Below are 24358 nucleotides of genomic sequence, written 5' to 3'. Positions count from 1 at the left end.
GTATGGAACTGTGTGCTATCTATTGTTTGAAAAGTCTTTTGTCAAGACCTAAGTTTTCCAAGATTATCTCCTCTCAGTTCTAATATATACTTGATGGAAATGGAAAAAATCTATGCATTAATGTTTAAAAGTCACTCCCCTATAACCCAGCTAGAAGATAAGTCTGTGGTAGGTCCACAAGTCTTCTCCTGTGTTTTAGATAGATAAATTAAAAAGATAACACTGATGAAATGAGATGAGTTCACTTTGTCTCCGTCTGTGTCTCCTATGTATAAAGGCAACCCGGGTGGCAATGTGTCATGTCTCAGTAATCTTTTAGTCACACATAAGTCTGCTCCAGGGATAAATAGTAGACACCACACAAGTATGCAGTAAGAACTGTGGCTTTAAGGCTCTCTTTAAGAGGATATATCCAAAGTTCTGAAAAAAATCTCATATCTTTCAAGCGTCAGAAAAGCTAAAGGTATAAAAAATGTATCTGAGGATAATTTCCTTGAATTCAGTACATTCTGCACACAGAACGCCAATGAATAAAAACAGCTGAAAGCCAAGCAGTTCAAAGAACACTGTTGCAATTGCAACTTGATCGAATCATGATGAAGGTTAAAAGTATCCGTCCATCCAGACCAGTGCAGATGTAACACTGCAAAGACATTTCACGTCTAAAAGAGCGTCTGAATGTGCCTTCCTTTTATAGCAAGCTTTTGAACGAGTGAATGAGATGAGTCGCCCCCTACTGGCTACGAGAAAAAAAAATGCAAGTTTTAGGCAATCCCGGATTGCCCACTTCTTTTTTATATAGGTTAGTCTCTGGATGTTTGAGAGTGGGCAAAATAAAGACCAGAGCATTAATTAATCTAGCATTCATTTATTCAGTAAAACAAGCCGGCTCATTTAAATATATTTTCCACACAGCTCGACAGTGGAGCGATCCCGCTCATGGCTCCGATTGGTTAATCGTTCATCTTTCACCACGCCCACTCACGGACACTTATTTTTAATAATTAAGAAGCCAACGTTTCACATAACTTTATCACGTCATTCAACCTAGTGAGGTGGACAGTTGGCTGAAAGGGCCAAGGCCAACATATGTGCGTATAAATAGAAACTAATACGTAACTATACTGAGCTAATTCATTTTTACAATCTTCAAAGCACAGCACGGTATTCCTCCTTTGTTAGCAGGGCTTTGATTTTTGAATGACAGGTATTTAGTCTTATCATGGAGCCGATATTGCTCCCATAAAACGGGATGATGGACTTCGTGCGTGCACGTTTGCACATCTTTGCAAAGCTTTAGAAAACTCTGCAAACTTTTAACGCCCATGCACTAGTGATTATGCCACTGATAAAGGCTGACTATGTAGCGTAGACAAATGCAAACAATAGTTTTGATTGCTAGAGCTGCTGGATTTAAACTGATGCAAGCAATGGTCCATTAATTTTATCTGCACGTCGAGTCGCATTAATGATGCGCCATCTGCGGCGCAGGAAACAAGTCTGGACACAGGACGAACCGGGCTACTCTCTGAAGCTTGCTCTTCTGCGGTAGCTTCTTGTTCTGCTCCCTCTGCTCCCCCTCACTCCTGCAAGGAAAATAGACACTGGTCCAAAGAACACTCCTCCCCTCCTTCCTCCACAGAGACATTGCTTTCTCCCTCTTTAAACCATGATCTGGCTCCCAGCTTTCCTCGGCGCAGGTTTCCCCTCAGAGCTTGCTCGTGTCATGACACAGTGCAGCGAAGGGTCGCAGTGGTCCCCTCTAACGCCACGGGAACTCCAAAGACGTGGACTCTTTTCCAGTGCTTTGAGTTTGGTTACATGAAATATGCGATGTTCGCAGGACTGCACGGTTCTTTTTCTGCTGCACTTTGTTTTGAGTTTGGCAGCTGGCCACGAAGGGCTCTCAGTCTCTGGCAGTCTCCTCTCCTTTGCAGAACAAGGTCAGTGTGCTGTGGTGCAATTCTGCGCATGACCCGACTAAGTGCATGACTAAAAGAATTTGTATCGTTAAGTGCATATCACAGTCAGTATGCACTAAAGGTAAAAGGTCTGTATAACCTGTGTTTAAACTCTGTTTTGTAGGTCAGTTGTCAGAGTCAGAACTGTCCATTGTCCACCCAGTGAAAACCAGCGCAGATGGAGGATTCATCTCCCACTCTTTGTCTCACCACTTTAAGGGTGGGAGAATCAGGCGAGACTTGCAGTCCCATTCTCAAGAGAAACAGGTTTACTACAAGGTCATCTTCAAGGGAAAAACTTTAATGTTCAATTTGACTGCAAACAATCACCTGGTTTCAAATGACTACATCCTGGAGACCAGGAATGGCAGTGCCAACAGGACTGAGCATCGTCTTTCTGATGGAAATTCTTGCCACCTTCTTGGCACCGTGGAAGCGTCTGATGTGCGAGGAACTGCTGCCATCAGCACCTGCAGTGGGCTGGTAAGGTGTCACAGTGTTTTGTAGCTGTAAAGGTAATTTTATTCTCACTCTCATTCATCAGATTGAGCTGGTGGATGCTTGTGCTTAAATCAACATGCTTTTATCATGATTTTTTTTTTTTTAATTACACCAGATAGCAGCTATCACTATGGTTATACTGTTATGCGCTTTAGGCAACTCAGTGCCCTGTCTGTTAGTTTGCTCTTCAGAGACTTTCCGACACTGTTTGCTGAAGGACTGTGCTGCAGACCTTCTGACGACTGCTGCTTCTCAGACTGACATGAGACCCTTTCTGTCTTCTTTGTGGTTCAGATGTTTTCGTCTTCTTTCACCCTCATTCACTCATTCAGAAATTTGCATTCATGGATTATCTGTTCCTTTAGAGACACTGTGCAAACGCCAACAGGATGTGAGAAAGTTTCAGTAATAGATCTTGGCACATTCTTGTGCGTGAGTGGAGCAGTAAAGTTTGACAGATGGAGAGAGAAGTTGACTGCTTTTTTTTTTTTTTTAACTTGGGCTATAGTGTTTCTGTTCAAATAGGCAGTTTAACTACAAAGCAGAGAGGACAGCTGGACAGCAGAAATAAAGGGTGATCCAATATATGAAGAAATATTTTTTTTAAATATGACGTGAACAATTTGTGGTTCACTGATTTCTGAGAATTTTAAGTTGTATCTTATTTCAAAATGCACTCTGGGGTTTTTGCTTACACAATATTACAACATTTTGAAATGGCTAAAAAGTAAGTATGTAGAAGAGGATGAACTTCCTGCCTTTGAAATGATAGGATGTGTCACTTTTAGTCACAAAGAATGTTTCAGTGTTCATGTTTGATTGTGTCACAGCAGGAATTCCACTCCTGCAGGGTCTTGCCTCCTGCCTCTGTGCTATGTGTTTGTGGGTTGCCCTGCATGTTTACACAGTTCATTTGTAACATGTGACTCAGGACGAGACCAGAATGACAGCCAGCCTAGCAACATAATTTATATCTGACCTATTTCACAGCCACTCATATAATCCTAGAAGGAAAAATGTGTTGCGTCACTCTAAAATCCACATATCTGCAGCCTAATGGCGTTCTGAGGATTTTCTTGCAACGCAGAATTCCCCAGTTAGTCCCTTCACTCCAACCTACAAGGGAAACTGCTCTGATTTATTACACAGACTTTCTGTTCTGTGAAAGAAGGTTTATAGCTGCTAAAACCAAACAGAGACCACTAAACAGCTAGACACAGCCAGACAGATGTGATAGTGAAGCCCTACCAGCTGCTGCAGAGATTATTCACCCTCACGAGACAAGTTGAAGTGGACTACTTACAAATAGGAATTCAAAAGAATTTTTTGTTAATGTTGCACAAAACACGAGTTGCATGCTTTTGCATGAATAGGAAGCAAAAGGGATGGAGCGCAGCGATTCCTGATTTTAATTGATATCAGCAATTAAAAGTACTAAGTAATAACACAAAGTTGGCTCAGTTAAATTGCTCAGCTCCTTCGTGCTTTGTTTTAGTGAAGATAATTTCTCTATAAATCTTCCCTGTAACAGTTACCATTGTTGTTGTCTTTAAATTCAGAGCTGACTGAAGAAAACAATATAAAATCTTTAACTGTCTTCCATCTTCCTTTGGTCGACCAACAATAGAAAAAAACGATATTAAGTTATTTATATTGTCAGAATTTTAGAAGTTGGAACCAAAGGCAGTTTTCACTTTTTATAGTCATAAGAAATGAGTTACAATTAAAATATTTGACCAAACGGGACAAACTTCACCCATTAGGCAGCAGACAATAGAGCAGTGCCATGATTCTTCGTTGTCGTAAGGCAACAGTGAAGCTGCTATTACATTAATACCTCCACCTGCAATTTTAACATCCTGCTTCTGGTTGCAAAAACAAGGGCGCAGTTGCCCAAACAAACACATTTTTGCATTACACTGTCTTTACAGCATGCAGGTAACCCTTCACCTTTTCTATTTACTGCAAACATGGAACCATGAGGTGGATAGCAAAAGAGGGGGAAATGCTTTTACTGTTCCTTTTATGTTTCTACGGTAAAACCATTAATTTAGGGGAACCTAAAGCTTTCTCAGTGGAGACTTTTCTAATCCCTGAGGCCCAACGCGAAACAAGAACTTACAGGTTCAGACCTATTATACTGGTATTTTCCTCACTTAAATGAATGTTTGTTCCACCATGCACATGAAAAAATGGCAATAATCTCTTTGACCTCTCAGGAAGAAATGAGCTCGCACATAGAATCATCTTATGAATTAAAGAGAGAAGAGAAGTAAGTGTAGGGAAACATACAACTACTGATAAAAAGCTAAGAATAAATGCAAGTTTGTTTGCCAGTAAATTGTTGTGATTAATCATATTGCAGTAACAAGCACCGCTTGACCCCACCTCTCCTCGTGTCGCTCTAATCACTGCAGAGTCCACAGGCTATATAACAGAGACTTTATTTCAGACCTAGTTGGCCGGCACTCAGAAACCCACAGAAGCAGGAAACAGAAGAAAAGCAGTTCCATATGGCTGATGTATTTAGAGCACAGACCTGTGTTATGGTAACCTCCCCTGGCTTTGCCACCTCACACCCAAACAACATGCTTCCTCAGAGAAAGGGGATTATTGGTCAAGGGGGGCTAAAGGGGAAAGAACTGGTCAAAGTGAAGACTGATATCCAGTTTAATGTTGTTGTCACAGAAATTCAGGATTTCATTCTTCAACATTCTTCACTTTGTTAAAATGGGAAGCAAATTCCTTGTTAGTATCCTTGCAAGTTTCCTTTGTTTGTTGAGCAGAGGCATCACAGTACCTGGTCACAAGTAACACCATGACCATACTGTACAAGCAAATGCAGACCGTGTTCCACAGTAGAACAGCATTTGGTATACACATCATGCAGAGAAATGGTCTCAGCGTTTGGAAGGGCCTCCCTGTAGCATTCCTTGCTGGTTGATCTGTACTCCACCACCTGCCTGTGTTTGCTGGGACTGACTTGTGTTTTCCCACAGGAATACATACAGGAGACTATGATAGCAAACATTACCAACACAACTGCCCATAACATGCTTGATTTATATTCATACAGTCTATGTTTTTCTTGCAGGAACATGATACAACTCCAAAAGCAAAGATATGATGATATATTATTCCAGTCACATAGTGTTTGCATGAGATATAGAGAAACAGTGAAATCAGCTGAGTGTTCTCTGCACAGGGCCTTCGGGAAGTCTTCCCAGCTGACTGTAGATATATCATCGTGCATGCCTTGCAGATGAGACCACCGCAGCTCTGGGAGCTCTGGCTGAAGGCCACGCTCTGAATAAGTCCTCTTTGACCTTTATCAAAATTGTCTTTAATTTGAGTTTGAAAAAAATAACCAAACTTCAGACATATACAGGTAAAGTTTGTTTAGTACTTGCAACACAATTGCTTTTGGAATGACTGAAAAAACAGTCCCAAGCAGCTTGTTTCATAAATTCATTACAGCATATGGGGTAAAGTAATCTTTTCAAAGATTGAACTCCCTGAATCAAGCGATGGGATATTCAGCCAGTGACTTTTTTTCTTCTTCTAAGAAACAGATGTGAAACTTGTCAGGATGACCCAGAAAGCTGAAACTACTACTACAGTAAACAGTGGGGTAGATCCCCAGAACCACAACCAGCCAAACCATAAATACTGCATGGCCTAATTTTTCACATCTGCCCTTGGCTGCTGAAACTATCTGAAAAGATCCAAGAATCATGTTCATGTTTTTAAAACTTTATTTTTTTGTTCATTGTGCAGTAAAGAAAAAGAGCCTGTCTTTACTCAGCCGCACTGACGCAGACTCTCTTCTTTCCATTCGACTGTTGAAAGACTGTTGGTCGTATGTCTGTCAGTCTGTGTTTTGCCAGTTGGTTTAATGAAGGAGGGACAGGTTCATCCTGGATCATGCTGGGCATGTTTGGACTTATCTTGATTAAAAAAAATAAAAGCCCATACAAACATTCACACAGTCACTTTAACTTAAACAACTTGCAACATTCCTCATGAATGTGTTTATAAGCAGAAAATTGAACAGATTTGCATTTTATGCCTGATTGCATGCATGTCCTGTATTTTTTCATTTCTTCATATTTGTTTGTTAGGGTGTGCATTTATGTGTGTGTTCACCAGTAGACCTCATTGAGTGGCAAGTGAAGAAGCCGCACCAGTAAGAACACGTATTGGCATACTTAGCAAGAAGTTGTTGTATTACTGCAGCAGCATAGAGAATGTGCCTGAGGGAAGGGGAAAGGCTGATATTCAGATCTGTTCACTAATGATAGCTTCTACTCAGATGGAAATTACTCTGGAGCGACGTTTTTTAGCAGGTTTAAAAGAGGACGCCTACGCCTCAGCTTTGTGGTGTGGAAATTGCAGAAGCACTATACTTTTTGGTGATTTGTTGTCAGGCTTTTAAGTGGTGCGACACAATAGTATGCTTGATAGGCTTTTTGTTTCACTCACAGTCTGAGAATGCCTGACGTTAGACTTTAATCCACATTAAGTCTTTGGCATGATTTGGGGATAAAATCTGTGACTGAGTACAATACAGTGATGATGATTGAGAGTGTAGATTTGCACTAAAACCTAAGCTTACTTTACCCACACTTAAACATTTTTACTGTATACATTTATTCCATCAATGTGTTATTTTCCACAGAGAGGCTTCTTCGCCTTGGCAGAGGGACACTATTTTATAGAGCCTGTCCAGAAATCTTCTGATGATCCTGCCGGGAGTCCAGAGCCCCACATTATCTATCCGAGAGTTTCTACACAAAGTCAAAGAAAAAAACGAAGTCTTGAGTCCAAAAAGACGCCCAATCCCTGTGGAGTTCGAGGTGTGTATGTGAATTCTGAATTAGTGTGTGGCGTGTTTGTGAGTACTCTTCTGCTGGTGTTCAAGGATTTTTTTCCCCTCTGGCTGTGCTTGTGTCAAGAAAGATAAGCCACAAGTGTACTGCAAATAATGTCTTCAATTATTCACGCTTTAGATGCTCCAACTGACTCCATCCAGGTGGAGATGGAGAGGGAGGAATGGGAGAGGGAGCATCGGAGAGGGGGGGACCAGGGTCAATCGCGTTCACAGCGCTCAGTCAGTAGAGAGCGTTGGGTGGAGACCATGGTGGTGGCTGACTCCAAACTTATCCAATACCATGGGAGTGATAATGTGGAGTCCTACATCTTCACTATCATGAATATGGTGAAGGGTTTGAATGAACTTTTTTAATTGATGTAAAGGTCTTTTAAAGCCTTTTACAATGAATTCTCTCGCTCTTGACAGGTGGCCGGAATCTTTCATGATGCTAGTATTGGGAATGCCATCCACGTCATCTTGGTGCGCCTCATTTTGCTACATGGAGAGGAGGTACTCTTCATCTGAAAGTCTTTAAGAAACCTCAATGTGCTTTATATTTGCTTTGGCAATTTTTACATTAAATGTGGAACAAGAAAAGCAGAAATGGAATTGTGAAAACTGAGCTCACTTTCCAGGTTAGTCTGAGATAAGCTGGACAAACTTCTACAAATTTGCATAGTTTTCTAATGTGTAATAAGAAACTCTGATGTGTTGTATATAATGTGTATGTCTTGGCCTTACCACACTCCAACACACCTGATTTCGTCCAAAGCTAAGCAGGATCGGGCCTTGTTAGTGGAATACTAGGTGCTGTAAGTTTAGAGTGGATGAAGCTTAGATGTTAGAACAGGTCATCTACTAATCGAAAGGTTGGTGGTTTGATCCCCGGCTGCTTGAGTCTGCATGCCAAAAGGTCTTTGGGTAAGATACTGAACCCCATGTTGATCTCTGATGTCTGCATCATTGTGTGACTGTTAAACAGAAAGCACTTAGGGTGGAGTAATGTTGTATAAAGCAATTTAAGCATTCAAGAAGAAGAGTGCAATATAAGAACAAGTCCATTTAATTTGGACATTATTTGAAAAATGTGAATAAAAATTAATCAGTTCTGACATCTCGCTCGTCCCCCTGACAACATCTGAAGCTCTAGGTTACTTCTTTAGACCTTATAGTACACACTGAGATCTGCAAGTATTGAAGAAAAATGCAAAAGAAAAATTTTGTTAAGTTATTTGTTAACTGTTCTTTAGCCACAGTTTTTAAAAAAAAAAAAAAAAGAACAAGTATGTGAAATTATTTATTTGTGCTTGTTGCAGAAAGGGTTGAAAATTGTTCACCATGCAGACACCACCTTGGCTAGTTTCTGTGCTTGGCAGAAAAACCTAAACCCCCAGAGTGACACACACCCGGCTCACCATGATGTGGCTGTGCTGATTACCAGGCAGGTGGCAGATAACCGAGCATACATCGGCACCCTCAAAAGCTTAAATGAAATGGTTTTACAGATGACTTGCATGCGTCTACCCCTATAGGAAAGACATCTGTGCTGGAATGAACCAGCCGTGCGAGACTCTGGGTCTGTCTCATCTGTCTGGGATGTGTCAACCCCACCGCAGCTGCAACATCAATGAGGATTCGGGACTACCTGTTGCCTTTACAGTAGCTCATGAAATGGGCCACAGGTCAATATGTGTGTGTGTGAGTGTCTGGATTTGTAATGACTGTGAAATACTAGAATATTGTAACAAAGAAAGCGTCTGTAGGTCTTGTGTTCGGTTACTATCTTCAATGTAGTGTCACAAAATCTCCTACCATTAGCTCACCAGCCTATTAGTGGACTGCTGGTGTGCAAATAATGACTAAGTTTCTAATAACCTGAAAGAAAAGGAAAGGATACCTGAGAGTCCTGTTGTATTGTGGGTGCGGATCATGTAATAGCACTAAAAGTGAAAGGACAGAGGTGTTGGGTTTCTTTTTAACTTTAAAGAGACGCAGAAAATTATTATGTCTCAAGTTTAGTTGAGTCCAGAGAATCATTTGTTCCATTGGAGAAGGCTTTAACTATAAAATGAGAGCAGTTCCACGTTCCATTCGTGGTTAATATTTGGTCTTTTGCCACGATTAACTTTGGTTAAGCACCGTTAATGTCAATAGCTTGACTGATGTCAAACCACACCATATAATGTAGAAGTTATGCCTGTTTGTCGTCACATTATCTTTTTTGTGCAGTAATTTAAAGTGCTTTTCCACTTTGTGCTGTCATGAAACTCTAGAGTAAGAGTTATATGTACACAAACAAAAGTAAGTCAAATATCTGTTGACCTATTTCAAATGTGGAAACAAATGTGTTACAGGGGACTCAGCACACTCACTCATTGTGATTGCTCCATTATGGCAGTGTGAGCCATAAAGACCGCTATCCTTGTAAAATACTTCTGTGTAATCTTGTTATCATGAATATTAATGCGGATTGTGTCTGAACACAGCTTTGGAATTCATCATGATGGCCAAGGGAACGACTGCGAGCTGGAGGGGAGACATCCGTTTATCATGTCCAGACAGCTGATGTATGACAGCTCGCCTCTCACTTGGTCTTCCTGCTCCAAAGAATACATCACACGTTTCCTTGAGTAAGCCTGAATCTGTACTTTTGTCTAAAGTGGGTTAGTTTTACACCTATTTGTCTTTGTCAAAAATGCATGAGATGTGTGCAATCTGTGGGAATTTCCATGTACTGTTTTCTCTCTCTTTTTTTTTGACAGCTGCATAGAGATTTAACAGATATGCTAGTGCGGATTTGTATTGAGGTTGTGAAATTGATCCAAAACACACACTAGGTGTGGTGTGTGGTGGGGGGAAAAACACAGGCGATTAAGACAAACATGTAGTAAACCATGGCTGCAATGGCAAGTTTAAAGTGAAGCAAAGAACTGAAGCAGGAAATTATGTAAATGACAGAAAAGTAAGAAGAGCCTAAAACAACATTCAGAGGGTGGCAACCCCTGCACAAGTATCTGCGAAGCTGGTTTCACACATGAACTCTGGACAGTGTAGGATGATCAGGCCATAGCATTGTTGGGAATTGTTTTATTTATACAACACAACTTAAACACATCCTGGAAAAAAACTTAGATGATGGTGCTGCTTCAATATAGTCTACACGAAACCGGATACATGGTTAGCTTTGAATTCTCATGGGGTCAGTCATTACAGAGACTTGGTGTTAGGGAGTTAGTGCAGTAAAAATCATTAAATTTCCAGTTTATCTGGGCCAAACATCCTTACATGAAGATCAACTGTTAAGAAATTTCACATCTACAGAAATGCAAACATATATGATCAATCGATTAAAAATCGTTCACGACATTTTAAAAATCCTTCTTCAAATTTAAAATACTCCTTCTCACAAACAAGTAGGGATGGGTATCGTTTAGGTTTTATCCGATACCGGTGCCAAACCGGTACTTTTGAAACGGTGCCAGTGCTTAAACGGTGCTCGAACCGGTGGTTAAAGAATGGAGAACACAAACTTTGTCCAAAAACCTCTTATGTTTTTATTTTTAGCAGTCTCATTTTTTCTGCAAAATGATAACCAAGTTAGCCTTTTCTGTTGATACAACATACCTCCTTTGGTTGGAACCGGTGCTTAAACAATGAAAAACACAAACTTTTTTTAAAACCTCTCATGTTTAGCTGTTTTTTTTGTAAAAAGATAACAATGTTAGCCTTTTCTGCAGCTATAGCCATATATGGTATCACTCTATCAAACAAGACAGCCGCATGTAACTACGACGGTGTTTGCTAGTTCACCTTACATGCATTAATTTAATAACGTGGTTAGCGTACTCAACGTAAATTACACACGAACAACATTAAGCCACTCGCCCAGAGAAGAACGGCTGCTGCTGCCATCATCATCCCTCATCATTTCTGCTACACTGGCAGGGCTAGGGGCCAGGACTCTACTCTTCGGGTTCTTGGGGGATGTTGCTAACTCCGGGTCCGATAACAGGCACCACAGTAGATGTGCTCGGTGTGAGGTCTCGCAGCAAGCTATCAAATACGGTGCATTTCTCGGCTTTTAAAAAAACGCTATGCGCCGCCAGGTGTTTCATCAGATTCGAGGTGTTACCTCCTTTGCACAGTATCAGCTTAAAGCACTTGTTGCAGGCTGCTGAGTTTGCATCTTTTGCTGTGAAGTACAGCCAGACTTTTGGATACTGGATACCGGTACCCATCCCTACAAACAAGGTCCTGAATAATCAAGTCCCATCTTATCTTATAGACCTCATAGTATGATATCACCCTAATAGAGAAATTAGCACTGAGACCCTAACCCTTACCTTTGGTTCCTAGATGATGTGGGAGGCAGACCCTTTAGCTTTCAGGCCCCCTTTCTATGGAACCAGCTCCCAGTTTGGATTCAGGAGATAGATCCTTTCTCTTTTTTTAAAATTAAGCTTAAAATGTTGTTTTTTGTCCCCGAACCCTCTTTTAAGTGTACTGCAACAGGCCTAGGCTGCTGGGGGCAGTGTTTCTTCTTGTCTCACCTTTTTTAACTCTGTTAATCATTAGTTATTATTAGTTATTAATCTCTTCCTCCCTTGCACAATGCGTCTTGTGTCCAATCTCACCGTCCTCACCCCAAGCCAGTCATGCCAGATGGCTGCTCCTCCCCAAGCCAGGTTCTGGCAGAGGTTTCTTCCCGTTAAAAGGGAATTTTTCCTTCCCACAGTTCCCAAGTATTTGCTCATGGGGGTTCGTCTGATCTTTTTTAGGTTTTCTTTGTATTATTGTAGTCTTTACTTTACAATATAAATTGCCTTAGAGCAACTGTTCTTGTGATTTAGCCAGTTACCACAAAGTCGAGGTCAGAGCTCATATCTGTGAACTGGCATATTTTTGCTATTATAATTTTTGCCTTTTTAAGTAGTTTTCCCAGGTTCTAGTCTATTTAAGTGTTAACGTCTAGGTCTCATTGCTCATTGTTTGAGCATTCAGATTTTCTCCTTTGACTCCCAACCACCATACCCTGTGATACACAAATATCATATCTTTGTTTATCTGCCTTAGTCGTGGTTGGGGTTTCTGTCTGGATGACCGTCCTTCAAAGAGGGACTTAACCACGCCGCTGGCACGCCTCGGTGTACGCTACACCACACATCACCAGTGCCAGCTCCAGTATGGACCAAATGCTACCTTCTGCACTGAGGTTGATGTGAGTATTGTACAAGCACAGAAAAGTAAATCTTGTAGAAAACACTTTCTTCACTTTCTCATTGTTTTTGGGTTATGTGTTTCTTTCAGAATGTTTGCCAGATTCTTTGGTGTTCAGTAAATGGTTCCTGCCGCTCTAAACTGGACTCACCTATAGATGGTACTCGCTGTGGACCAGAAAAGGTGAATTGTGATAGTCTAGGTTTTGTTTTCTTGTGTAAACAGACGGGTACCAGCAGCATCAAGAAGGTGGTACTGTCACAGAGACATCTGCATTGTCTTATACCAGCTGAAGTGGTATTTAACTTATATCACTATTCTGTATTCTAATCCAGTGGTGTATCTCCGGAGAGTGTGTGATTGTGGGTAAACTCCCAGAGACAGTGAATGGAGGCTGGGGACAGTGGAGTACCTGGTCTTACTGCTCCAGGACCTGTGGTATTGGAGTTCAGTCAGCAGAGAGGGAATGTAACAACCCCAAGTAAGAGATGAGTCTAACACCCATTTGAAATAGTTTTCACACTGTATGGCTATAGAATTGTTGTTTTTTTTTTTTTGTTTTTTTTTTTTGCAGTTCACAGGTTTAATGTCATCTGTCCCCAAAATACTGACATCATGCTGATTTTTTTTTGTGCTGCTCTTTTCCACAGGCCAGAATTTGGGGGCAAGTACTGTACCGGTGAAAGAAAGCGTTACCGGACCTGTAACACAAAGCCCTGTCCAAATAATATACCAACTTTTCGAGAGATGCTGTGCAGTGAGTTTGACACTGTGCCTTACCACAATGAGCTCTACCAGTGGATCCCTGTGGCAAACCCATGTAAGTACTCACAGCCTTAAATATGCAAGAAGCTTCATTTTTCAACATGCCAGTGATCCCAAACACTGCCAATGCATTAAAAGCACACCTGGATAGAAGATCACACAATAGAACAGTGTCAGTCATAGGCTGGTCTCCCCAGAACCTGGACCTCAGCATTATTGAAGCAGTTGGGATCATGAGGATAGGGAACCGAAGAAAAGGCAGCCAATATCCAAAGAAGAGCTTTGAATGTTCTTCAACAAGCCTAGAGAACAATCTGTGAAGACTACTCAAAAAAATTTACAAGAAATCTAAGAGAGTTCACACTGTAATGAAGAATAAAGATGGTCACACCAACTATTGACTTTCAACCTTGTTAGAATCGTAGAATCTCTGTTTTTGCACCATGTACTGCATTTCCATGTATGTTTACACATTTGAAGAAATGAAATATTTGGAAATATTTACCATTCTCCTTGCAAAATATAAAGGAGTAAATTTGCACAGCACTGTATATTTTACTAAAATTAAACTTCCTTTCTATTGGTAATGATTATTTTGTGTAGTGTGTGGGACCACACAAAAACATTTGAGAACCACGGATATAAAGTGGAAGATTAGTAGATGTAATTGTATGTGTCAAACAAAAGGGGGCAGCATTTGTATTTAAAAGTCCACACTGATGCAGCTGCCAGCTACATTATAGCTCAGCAAGGGCACAAAACTGTAACTCACTTCCTGTCTGATGTATTTTTGTCTTTCTTTTCTTTTTTTGCGTTCATATCACTTTTATTATTGTCAATCACTATATCTTGAAAAAAACAGAACAGAATTCTTTTCCCTTTTTAGCTCTTTAAAAATATATAACAAAATACGCTCACGTCTTAAGTGAGACGCATGATTCATAACTGGCTCAAATAGACATTTTAGCAATTTGACAACATTAGCAATTTGTTTCATCTCACCGTTATCCTCAGTAAATCCCTGTGAGCTTCACTGTCGACCAGTCAGCCAGTATTTTTCTGAGAAGATGTTTGACGCCGTGACAGACGGAACACCGTGCTTCATGAACAACAAGTCCAGAAACATCTGCATAAACGGCGTGTGCAAGGTAGTGTGGCTGGGTAAGAGACAAATAGAGACTGGGGAGGGCTGTAGTGAAGCAGGCTGATACACTGCAGAGTTACTAAAATGTTAAAAAGGGATGTTTTATGGAAGAAAAAACTTGCATTGAATTGTTATGTTTTTGTTTTATTTTAATGTGTTGTGTGTCTTTTGTTTCTAGGAGGTCGGCTGCGACTATGGCATCGACTCAAACGCAGTGGAGGATCGTTGTGGAGTCTGTTTGGGCGACGGCACAAGCTGTGAGACAGTTTATAAGTCATTTGATGAAGAAGAAGGCTTTGGTGAGTGCAACATAAGGAGTATTTTCAACAGCTGGAAACAAATTAAATTATCTCAACATGAGACATCATGCCATTACAAAATTGTGTTGTAACGCAAAACAGACAACCTATTAATGAGGAAAACTTTGATGTACCCACTAGAAGAGTGTGAAAACACAGAGAATTCAAACATGTCTACAGGCACAAAGTCATTCGAGGACAGTTCATTACCATTACACCATTGTGTTGTTTCTTTGTTGTCATGGCAGCCATCTTGTCCACATAGTGCAGCTGTTTGTCCTGCTGTACTTGGCTGCTGTTATATTATGGTGTGTGCGTGCATGCATGTGTAGCTACAGGCCCGTGTTTGCATTTGCCTAAAGATTCACATCTTGTGCTGCTTTTACTGCGCTCAGAAAAGTATAACTCACCTGCCAAATCAACATGCCGCCAAGACAGATTCATAGAAAAGAGGCTTTAAAACAATAAAAATTCCCTCCTTTCTCTCCTCTCGCTCTCTTTCTGTGTGTGTTTGCCCTGCAATGCATCCTTTCCAGATAACCAGCCCAGATGTGTGAGACTTCAAAAGACTTAGACCAAGGGCAAACCTCCCCCTCCTTTCACAAACACACACCTTCCCACAAACATCATTAAACTCCAGAGACCCACTCACTGCTGCTTTCGTCCTCCCCCATCCCGCCCCCCCATCTACACAATAAAAAACAGAGACAGGGCAGTGCCCCCCACGCTGAATGCACACACGTACAGTCACAGACGTATGCACACACGCGTGCACACACACACACACACACACACACACACACATGCCAACCACCCCCACAGACGTATCCCACCCTCTATTAAAGATCAGAGAGAAACTGTCTGGTAGTCTGGATGTGAGTGTGGCAGCAGCCATGGTGGGCCATCCATTACTCTGCTGTGACTCTGACTCCCCTCCTGAATCTCCCAGGGTACGTGGATGTGGGTGTAATACCTGAGGGGGCACGGGACATCCTGATAAAGGAAGTGGTGGAGGCAGGAAACTTCCTGGCTCTGAGAAGCGTGGGGTCAGACGAGTACTTTCTCAACGGCAACTATATCATCCAGTGGAATGGGGAGTATGAGGCCGGCGGGACGACGTTCTTCTACGAGCGCAGTGGGAACATGGAGAATCTCACCGCTCCTGGACCCACCAAGCAGCCAGTCATGCTTCAGGTAGGTCGTCATATTACAGAGGTGAAACATTTTTGATATGTATAGAAGCTATTAGAGAAGTAAATAAAGTTCCCTGCACTTTATTGTACCCCATACAATTAAATATCTCTGGGCACTTAAAAGCATAAGACAAGGAGTACAATATCATATTGATGAGATGGTGAATAGAGTCTACTTGAAAAGGTACTCATAGTTCATGTGGTTGTTCAGTTGCTGTTTCAGGAGAAGAATCCAGGTATAAAGTACGAGTACACCATTAAGAAGATCAAAGAGACAGAAAATGAGATCCTTGAGCCTATTTACAGATGGAGACATGGAGCATGGACAGACTGCAGCACCACCTGCGGCTTAGGTCTGAGTCACGTTTCAGTCAAACAATTTTCTTTCTTTATTCTCTCATACCTAGTAGGAGAATTTAAGGATTTTTGATCGGATCATGATATTCTTTCTGGATTTTTGTCCTTTCTTAGGTGAGCAACACCAGCCTGTGCGCTGTTTTGAAGTGGATGTGGGCGTAGTGGATGAGTCTCTGTGTGACCCAGACAGCCGTCCAGAAGATAGACACAGGAAGTGCAAGAATATGGATTGTCCTGCAAGGTCTGAATATTTTATATTTTTTAGCCTGTTTTGTCACAGTCTGTACTATTATGTCCAAAAGAATTGCTTGAAACTTAAATATTTCCATTAATTTTTATTAAGTTTCATTTAAAACCTCATCCTTACAGCTTTGGTTTACAATTAACCTGCCCTGTTGCACTGTGCTTGATTAAAATAATTAAAAACAGTGAAAATAAAGGATTTTTATCACAGATAAAAATTCACTTTTTTGGTATGAAATCTCAATAATTTGTTTTAATGGCTAAAATGTGTTTGGATCGAAAGAAGTTTAAATTTATAGTTTTGTTTGCTTTAATCGCATCAAAGAGTTCATCAAAAAAAAAGAAAAACGAGTTCCTATAAATCACCAGTTGTGGACAACATTTTATTTAGCCAAGTTTGCCATTTTAAAAGTTTCGCTTATTTGGTTAAATAACAAAGAACTAAATTCAAAAAATGCACTCCTTTGGTTTTGGCACTAAAATGCAGGTATTGAGAATACTATAAAACATTTTGAAAGCTACAGCTCTGTTCGCTGTGTGAGAAAGATAACAACATTGTCCGCTTGCCTTGCATTCCCCATTTATTTATTTGTTGCCAGTGGTCTCTTTATTCACCTTCTTTTCCTGTCTAACTCCTTGCCCTCAGGTGGTGGGTTGGGGGTTGGCAGCAGTGTACAGCCACCTGTGGCTCAGACGGGCTGAGGAAACGAACAGTTCTCTGTGTCCGCACAGTGTTGGGAGAAGAAAGAGTGCTCCACCCTGTGGAATGCAAGCATCTCCTAAAACCAAAGCCTGTGGTGCCGTGCAACAGAGACGTACCCTGTGGACAGGAGTGGCTAGTTGGCAACTGGGAAGAAGTAAGCCTTTTTCTATGAATTTTATTTGCTTTTGACTTGAATCTTAAAGATCACAGACTTTCATAGCATACTGTAAAACCTTTCTTTATTTGTAAGGTAATGTCTTCTTTATGTTCGTTTCTTCTTTGCAGTGCCCTGTCACATGTGGAGGAGGTGTTCGCTCCCGCCTAGTCACCTGTGCACTGGCACCCACAAAGACCTGTGACCCCTCGACTAAACCTAGGGCCAGATCACTGTGTGGCTTGCAGAGCTGCCCAAACTCAAGTCTTCGTAGACGATTTGGGCCTGCATCTAAATACCGCCGCATAAACATCGCTAAACCTCACTCCACTAAGCATCCTGGTTCTCCTTCATGGAATCCCATGACCACCCCGGCCACTGCTGCACCTACAACTGCTATCACTAGAACCAACAAGCAAACTACAACTACCATCTCTACCATTATCTCCCTTTCAACTCCTGAAATAATAAATGCAGATGATCATGACTTTAACAGTATGATGAGGAAAAATGAGGGTGAGAGAAGGAAAGTTTTCCCAGTTAAATCCAAATCTGCTGAAAAGGATGGGAAAGCAGATGAAAAAAAGGTAGACGAGGTAGAGGAAGAAGAGGAGGGTAGCACTCCAAATGTGCTGCTCTTCACCCCAGGATATGATTATGTTGTTGATCTGATGACAGAGGAGGACAGGATTATTGATCTAGATGTTTTTACCACAGCTTCACCACTGAAAAATCCTGTTAAATCAACCACAACAGTATCACACTCACTCATCACACCCACTCTCCAATTAAGTCCACTCACTGTGCACATAACCAGGGCGCCGACCACATCTGCATACTCCACCCCACACACCAGTACTGAAACGTGGGCAAAAACCACTCACTTTTTATCTGACCCCCACACCACCTCACATGTTAATCCCCCCTGGACACACCGGGTCACGCTGACCACTCCCATGAACAAGTACCGCTCAGTCACATCAAAAACTGGTTATCACGCAAGGAAAGCACCTTCTACAATAGCAAGCAAGCAATCCACCATGACAGCATTACCACAGCCCACATTACAGACGAATAAAATGAAGAAGCTTGCTGTGACACCCAAAAAAACCGCCACTGCCACTCGTGCTAAAAAGCCTACATCCAGGGACAAAGGTAGTCGGTCTAAGAGCCAAAAGCAGCAATCGGGACATCATAAGAGCAGCTCAGGAAGTGACCAAAGCAACTTGATGACCATAGAGCCTGTCAACGTGGATGTATTCTGGGTTGTAGGAAACTGGAGTGAGGTGTGTACAGATACTTTATCAGGATGCTATCCTACTCTCTAACTACAGGCTTGACATTAATGGTAATGTCTGAAATGTTTTTAATCAGAAAGTTCTCCTCCTTCCTCAGTGTTCAACAACATGCGGGATCGGAGCAGTGTGGAGGACAGTCAGGTGCAGCTCCCAGAACGACGAGGACTGTGCCAACGTGAAGAGACCTGAGCCTGCTCGTACCTGTCACCTGCAGCCCTGTGCCACCTGGCAAAGTGGCAGCTGGAGCAAGGTGTGTAACGTTAGATTTCCTCCAGTCACTGAATCTGATAATTGCACTTCTTACTTATTAAATATGCTTAATACTTAATTGTACTTACACTCATTGTCTCTTACTTTTCCAAATGAAGTTGGGTCATTCTGACCCGATTTTTTTTTTTTCTTGCCATTTGTTTATGAGTCATTTATTGTTTATAGTGTTCGGATGATTGCGCGGTGGTGGGAAGGAGGTACCGTGATGTCCAGTGTGTTGATTCCCAGACTAAACGTCCTCTCAGACCCTTCCATTGTCAAGCAGTGTCCAGCAGACCCCTTAGCACCTTGATTTGCCCCCACAAGCCCTGTATGAGCTGGAGTGCATCACCATGGGGACCGGTAGGAAAAGCATCCACTCACATCTCTATATATGAGACGTTTGCAATCATGTGTATAAAAAAAAAAAGAAGAAAGCATTTTTTTGTCTTTTTCGTCTCCAGTTGTGACTATAGTTTGGACTTTACCTGCCTTGGCTTTTTAGATTTTTTTCCCCCCTTAAATTCAACAATGCTTTGGAGCCTTGTGAGCCTGATTCTTTAATCTTGAAAATTATCATCACTGTTTCTAAAGCTGCCCATTTTTATTTATTTATTTATGTATTTTCAGATTTTGGTAACTACTGTACCATTTCTACTATTTTCATCACAAGCAACAGTTATTTCTGTTCTACTGGAAGATGTGGCCTGAACTGTATGACACTGAGGATATTTTTTGCCACATGGTGTCTCTTGTGTTACTGATACAGATACAGTTAGAAGAGACTTTATTAGAATCTTAGAAAAAGAAAATTCACCCTTTTGAGTCCTTTTGTCTCTCTCAGTGTTCTGCCAGCTGTGATGAAGGTGTCAGAGAGCGCCTGGTGTATTGCCCCGAGCCTCATCGCTGTAGCAACACACTCAGGCCAAACAGTACTGAGCCGTGCAGTTTGAAACCGTGTACTTGGTGGAAGACTGAGGACTGGGAAAAGGTCAGCTATACTTTGCACATTTAATGAATCTTTAAATGTTTCTGTGCAACATAAATTTATATTAATTAGGTTTAAAACAGAAGTAAACTAAACTATAATTTTATATATTTTTTGGTGTGAATTTGCAGTGCTCTGTGAGTTGTGGTGGAGGCCAGCAACGGCGTGCTGTCAACTGTGTAAGCAAAAAGGATTTGGCTGTAATACCAAACAGCCTCTGTGAGAAGATTTCTAAACCAGAAACACTCAGGAAGTGCAATATGCAGGAATGCAAGACAAACAAAGGTTTGTATGCCAAAGTAAATTATTTGGATGAAGATTAGCAAAGCAGATTACCTGGTAACACATGAATGCAATTTCCATTACGTTTTGTTTTTTGAGTGAGGGAGAGAGGTGTTTTGGTCAAAATCACCTAAATTTGATATTTGCATGGCTTCAAAGCGTTTGCTCTAAGGTTGTGTTCCTTGTTATGCAGGTCCAGTTTGCAAGAAAGACACCATGTCCTCTCGCTTCTGTGACAAGCTGAAGCGATTGGGTCGCTGCTCTCTCAGGTCGGTCCAGAAACAGTGTTGTATCACCTGTGGGACATAGGATGTATATGGTCCTGGCTAACTACAATACTTACTGTATCCTTTTGAAATACTGGTATAAAGCCATGTCATCCACAATCTAGGAGACCAAAGTGTTAATGACCACATCAATGAGCTCCTCTAAATCAACACAAACAAGCAAGGATTTTTTTTCCCCCACCTATTTGGGGTTTTGTGTTTTATTTTATTTTATTTTTTATATCAGAAAGGAAACAAACCAAAGCACTGATGGTACACATTTGGACTGTTACAAATATTGGAGATGTTCAGTGTTAGAAGAAATGCTTGAGCTATACAATTTTAAATATTTTCTCAGTAAAATTAAAAGATATTTGAGAAGCACAATTCAAAAGTTATAAAATCTCACCACATAGTGTCATAAATTAGGTTATAAATTAAGACAAACTATGGACATTTCTTCTGTCTTAGTCCTTCAGAAACTATCTTTCTGCACTAAAGGTGCTTTTTTAGGTGATGTGCTGATGATTAACAGGACATGTTACCATTCTTATATGTCTTTCTGAGATGAATGGTAAATACAGAATGTAAATAAAGATGTTCTCTTTATTTCTCAGGCCATTTTCACACATGAACTTGGGTGCAGTCATTGTCTAAAGTTGTCCTTCCCTCCATGAGCATTATGGAGACGAGACAATGACCTGCAGTACTCATACACAGGCTTAATTGGTAATCGTATGGACTTTGTGCTGTGGAGCTGGTGGAGCAAAGACACTTTAATGTCTTTTAATTCGAATTTGCAATCACACAACTCCCTTGGGTAATTCCTAGGGCTGCAGTTCAGTTCATGTGTGAAAACGGTTTAAGTTGATTTATACTTTTTATGAATGAATTTCTTTTTTTCTTTAAAAAAATGCTTGAACATGTGTTTATGTTCTGAGCTGGCACTGGATGTTTACATTATCATTAGTATATGTTCCTGCTTTTAGTCATTGTTGTTACGATTTAAAAGGATAATTAAATCAGCTGCAGAATCTGCACAATCCTGCAGTTAAACCTGTGGTGCTCCTCCTCTGGTGTGAGATTTACCAATGAGAAAGAGGTGTTGCAGGTCATCCCTCAGGTCACTCTAAAGTTGGCCAATGTGTTTAATGTTGTACAGGCATTATCATTGTCACGCCCTGGGTATGTCACCCTGACTGATTTGTCCTTCTCATGGCTCCATCAATAAATGTGACGATAAAAGACAATTGTGCTGAAGCTTCTTTCTAACTGAGACTTTTTTTAATTTTTTACTTTTGATGTTACCAGATTCATTCAAGATTTGTTTTGCTGTTGAAGTTGGAAGCCACAAACATCCATTTTTTTAAATTTACACCTACACTGTTGCTTGAATATCACAAGTATAAATAACAATATTGAAACCAATTCCAGCCTTCAATAACCTTCTTTCCATAAGCGACTTCTACTTTGGGACCTTTTGTGTCGACAAGGTCATTCTCACCTGAAAGTGCCGCATGCTGATGAATGTGTAACACCTGAATCAGCAGCACCAAGCTCTGTTTCAGGGATTGGGTTCAGCTGGCCCAGATTTATCAGGCTCCTCTGTGCCGGATAACTTGACACGAATGGACTTTGCCCTGCTACACGCACCCTGCGGCTGTCATTCAAGCCAGAGACCAAAAGTTAGTCAGCAGTAATGGAAGGAGTAACACAATACAGGGTCAGTGTGGAGCCTCGTGCCCTAAAATCTACCAGTGAGTGTGTGTGCGATCTCTCTGCGTGTTTTCATGACGAAGCAAACACCCATCAGTCGTATTACCCAACCACATGTGTTGCTTAATAAGCAGTTGACCTCAAAGTTGGAGGATAACTAAAAATATCCGGTTTGATTTCAGTTTCGTGGTGATTGTGACTTCCTTAGTATGAGATTCTTTAAACAATGATTATGATTAATGACACTGGTTTTCTGATGTCATACATAGTTTTAATCAATGTCATCTTGGATTTTTCATGCAACAATACAGTGTTTTTACTCGTCAAATTATTGCTTAAGTGACTGGCCCAGCACAGCTCATTTTTAGCTGTTTTGAAAGCAACATAAGTGTCTGATTACTGCTTTTTCTTATAAAAGGGCAAAATGGTAATAAAATTACTCTCAACAGCTTGTGTTCTAAAGCCAAACAGTCGTGGTTTGGGATTCAAAAGTCAAATGTTTATTTCATTATTGTCTGATTTTCCAGACCTTCTCTGCACAATGCCAACAGTAGCGAACAGATTTTGCATCCAAATCTTTAGGGCATATTACAGATGATGGTTAGAGCATGCATGGCAGGTATGAATTTTATTGATAAATAATATCACCGTGATGTCACCCACTGGTTTGTAGACTTACTGTTAGCATTTTGTCACTGATGATGCTGTTTCGGTTTTGTTTGTTTTTTGTTGTTGTTGTGGAAGCCAGGTGTGCCCAAGGGCGCAATGCAGAGTTGCACATACCTCCTCATTAGGACTTCAAAGTAAAATACTAGAATTTTACTCATGCAAACCACACCACAATATCTGTATCTCACAGTAGGTCACATTATTTGCCAGAAAAATTATTAAAAAGGTAAAATACTAACACCACAAAGCCCACAAAGTCCACTCCAATTAGTGTCTAGGACTCTGAGCCCTAGACAGCTTTCAGGTACACTGGACTGCATTAACAGAATACCAGTGGATTTATTAAATAACTAAATTACCTACTCCACAGTTCCCGAAAAGCCAAAACAAGTTTCATGTCAGGCTGTAAACATGGTTTTTAGTGCTGTTAAGTTGGGCATTATAACATGGAAGTAAATTCGATTTTCGTATTTTTGGCTAAAGCCTCAAGTGGTCACTCCAGGAACTGCATTTCGGCTTCATTTTTTTTTTTTAGTTTGCTCCTTAGCTTCCTCCGATTATTATAATCTATGACACATTTAGATAGATTTACAATCATTGCTGTAGCACATTGTTCTCTTTTTCAGAGTCATATGCATCATTGTATTGCGCTATTACTGGGGTGGGCGATATGGTTACAATTTTCTTATCAAAATATTGAATAAATCACGATGATGCTTTTTGAAAAAACAGAAGTGCATTCCTTGTCCTAACAGGAATGTCTGTCTTTTTTTTTCTAATCCTGCAAATGCATAACAATACAACATATTTAAACACATAAAATCCACAATTAGTATTCAGTATAATTTATTATTATTCATAATGCTGACTTGGAACTTTGCGCACAGAATCATCACTCTACAAGAAGAGCTGCTAAGGTTTATAGGTTATATATAAGGTTATATATTTATATAACAGTATGGTAATATTGTTTGGCATTATATTCCTCGGTGTGGTGAAAAGTATAGTTAATAAAATGCACTGTCACCCCATATTACCCTGCAAAAGTCACAAGACATCTCGATCCATCTTGATCCAGTGACTGACCTGTAAATAAATTCCTCTGCCCTGCTGAAACTGACACTCAGCACAGGAGGATGATGTAAGTCCTGTTCATGACCGGAGAGATAACACGACAAATATCTATGGATCACTGCAAAGCAGGAAACAGCAACCTCATCTTGTGGGTTACCAGACACCCCCCAACACAACAGCCAGGAACACATGAAATATTTACATTTGATGACCAAGGGAAAAACGAGGCCTCCCGTATGAGCCCGGCAAATGTTAGCAAGTTACCTGCTTGGAACGTGAAGTAACACATTTTCCTGTGATCTATCAAAAGCTATCATTAAAAGAGAATGTTTCTCTAATCTAGTCGCTTAGCCCTCAAATCCCAGAGTAAACCCAAGCACAGGCTTGAGGAAGAAGGAAGAAGGCA

General features: G+C 40.8%; 1 protein-coding gene across 1 annotated transcript; it reads left to right on the top strand.

Annotated features, from left to right (window-relative positions):
- Window positions 1–994: 994 nt before the first annotated feature.
- adamts12 (ADAM metallopeptidase with thrombospondin type 1 motif, 12) lies at window positions 995–21743 on the top strand. Its single transcript, XM_031727958.2, has 24 exons — window positions 995–1943; window positions 2086–2444; window positions 7141–7318; window positions 7472–7680; window positions 7762–7845; window positions 8652–8776; window positions 8868–9017; window positions 9822–9965; window positions 12409–12553; window positions 12643–12735; window positions 12888–13033; window positions 13203–13372; window positions 14332–14465; window positions 14640–14760; window positions 15710–15954; window positions 16165–16306; window positions 16425–16551; window positions 17200–17410; window positions 17542–18696; window positions 18806–18958; window positions 19144–19320; window positions 19802–19948; window positions 20077–20230; window positions 20421–21743. Exons 1-24 carry the CDS (start codon window positions 1829–1831, stop codon window positions 20534–20536), a joined length of 4800 nt encoding a protein of 1599 aa, XP_031583818.1. The 5' UTR covers window positions 995–1828; the 3' UTR covers window positions 20537–21743.
- Window positions 21744–24358: the final 2615 nt, after the last annotated feature.

The sequence above is a fragment of the Oreochromis aureus genome, linkage group 12 (assembly GCF_013358895.1).
Source record: "Oreochromis aureus strain Israel breed Guangdong linkage group 12, ZZ_aureus, whole genome shotgun sequence".
Taxonomy (NCBI): Eukaryota; Metazoa; Chordata; class Actinopteri; order Cichliformes; family Cichlidae; genus Oreochromis; species Oreochromis aureus.
The sequence above is the reverse complement of the archived record's forward strand: the minus strand, read 5'-3'. Positions and strand labels throughout refer to the sequence as shown.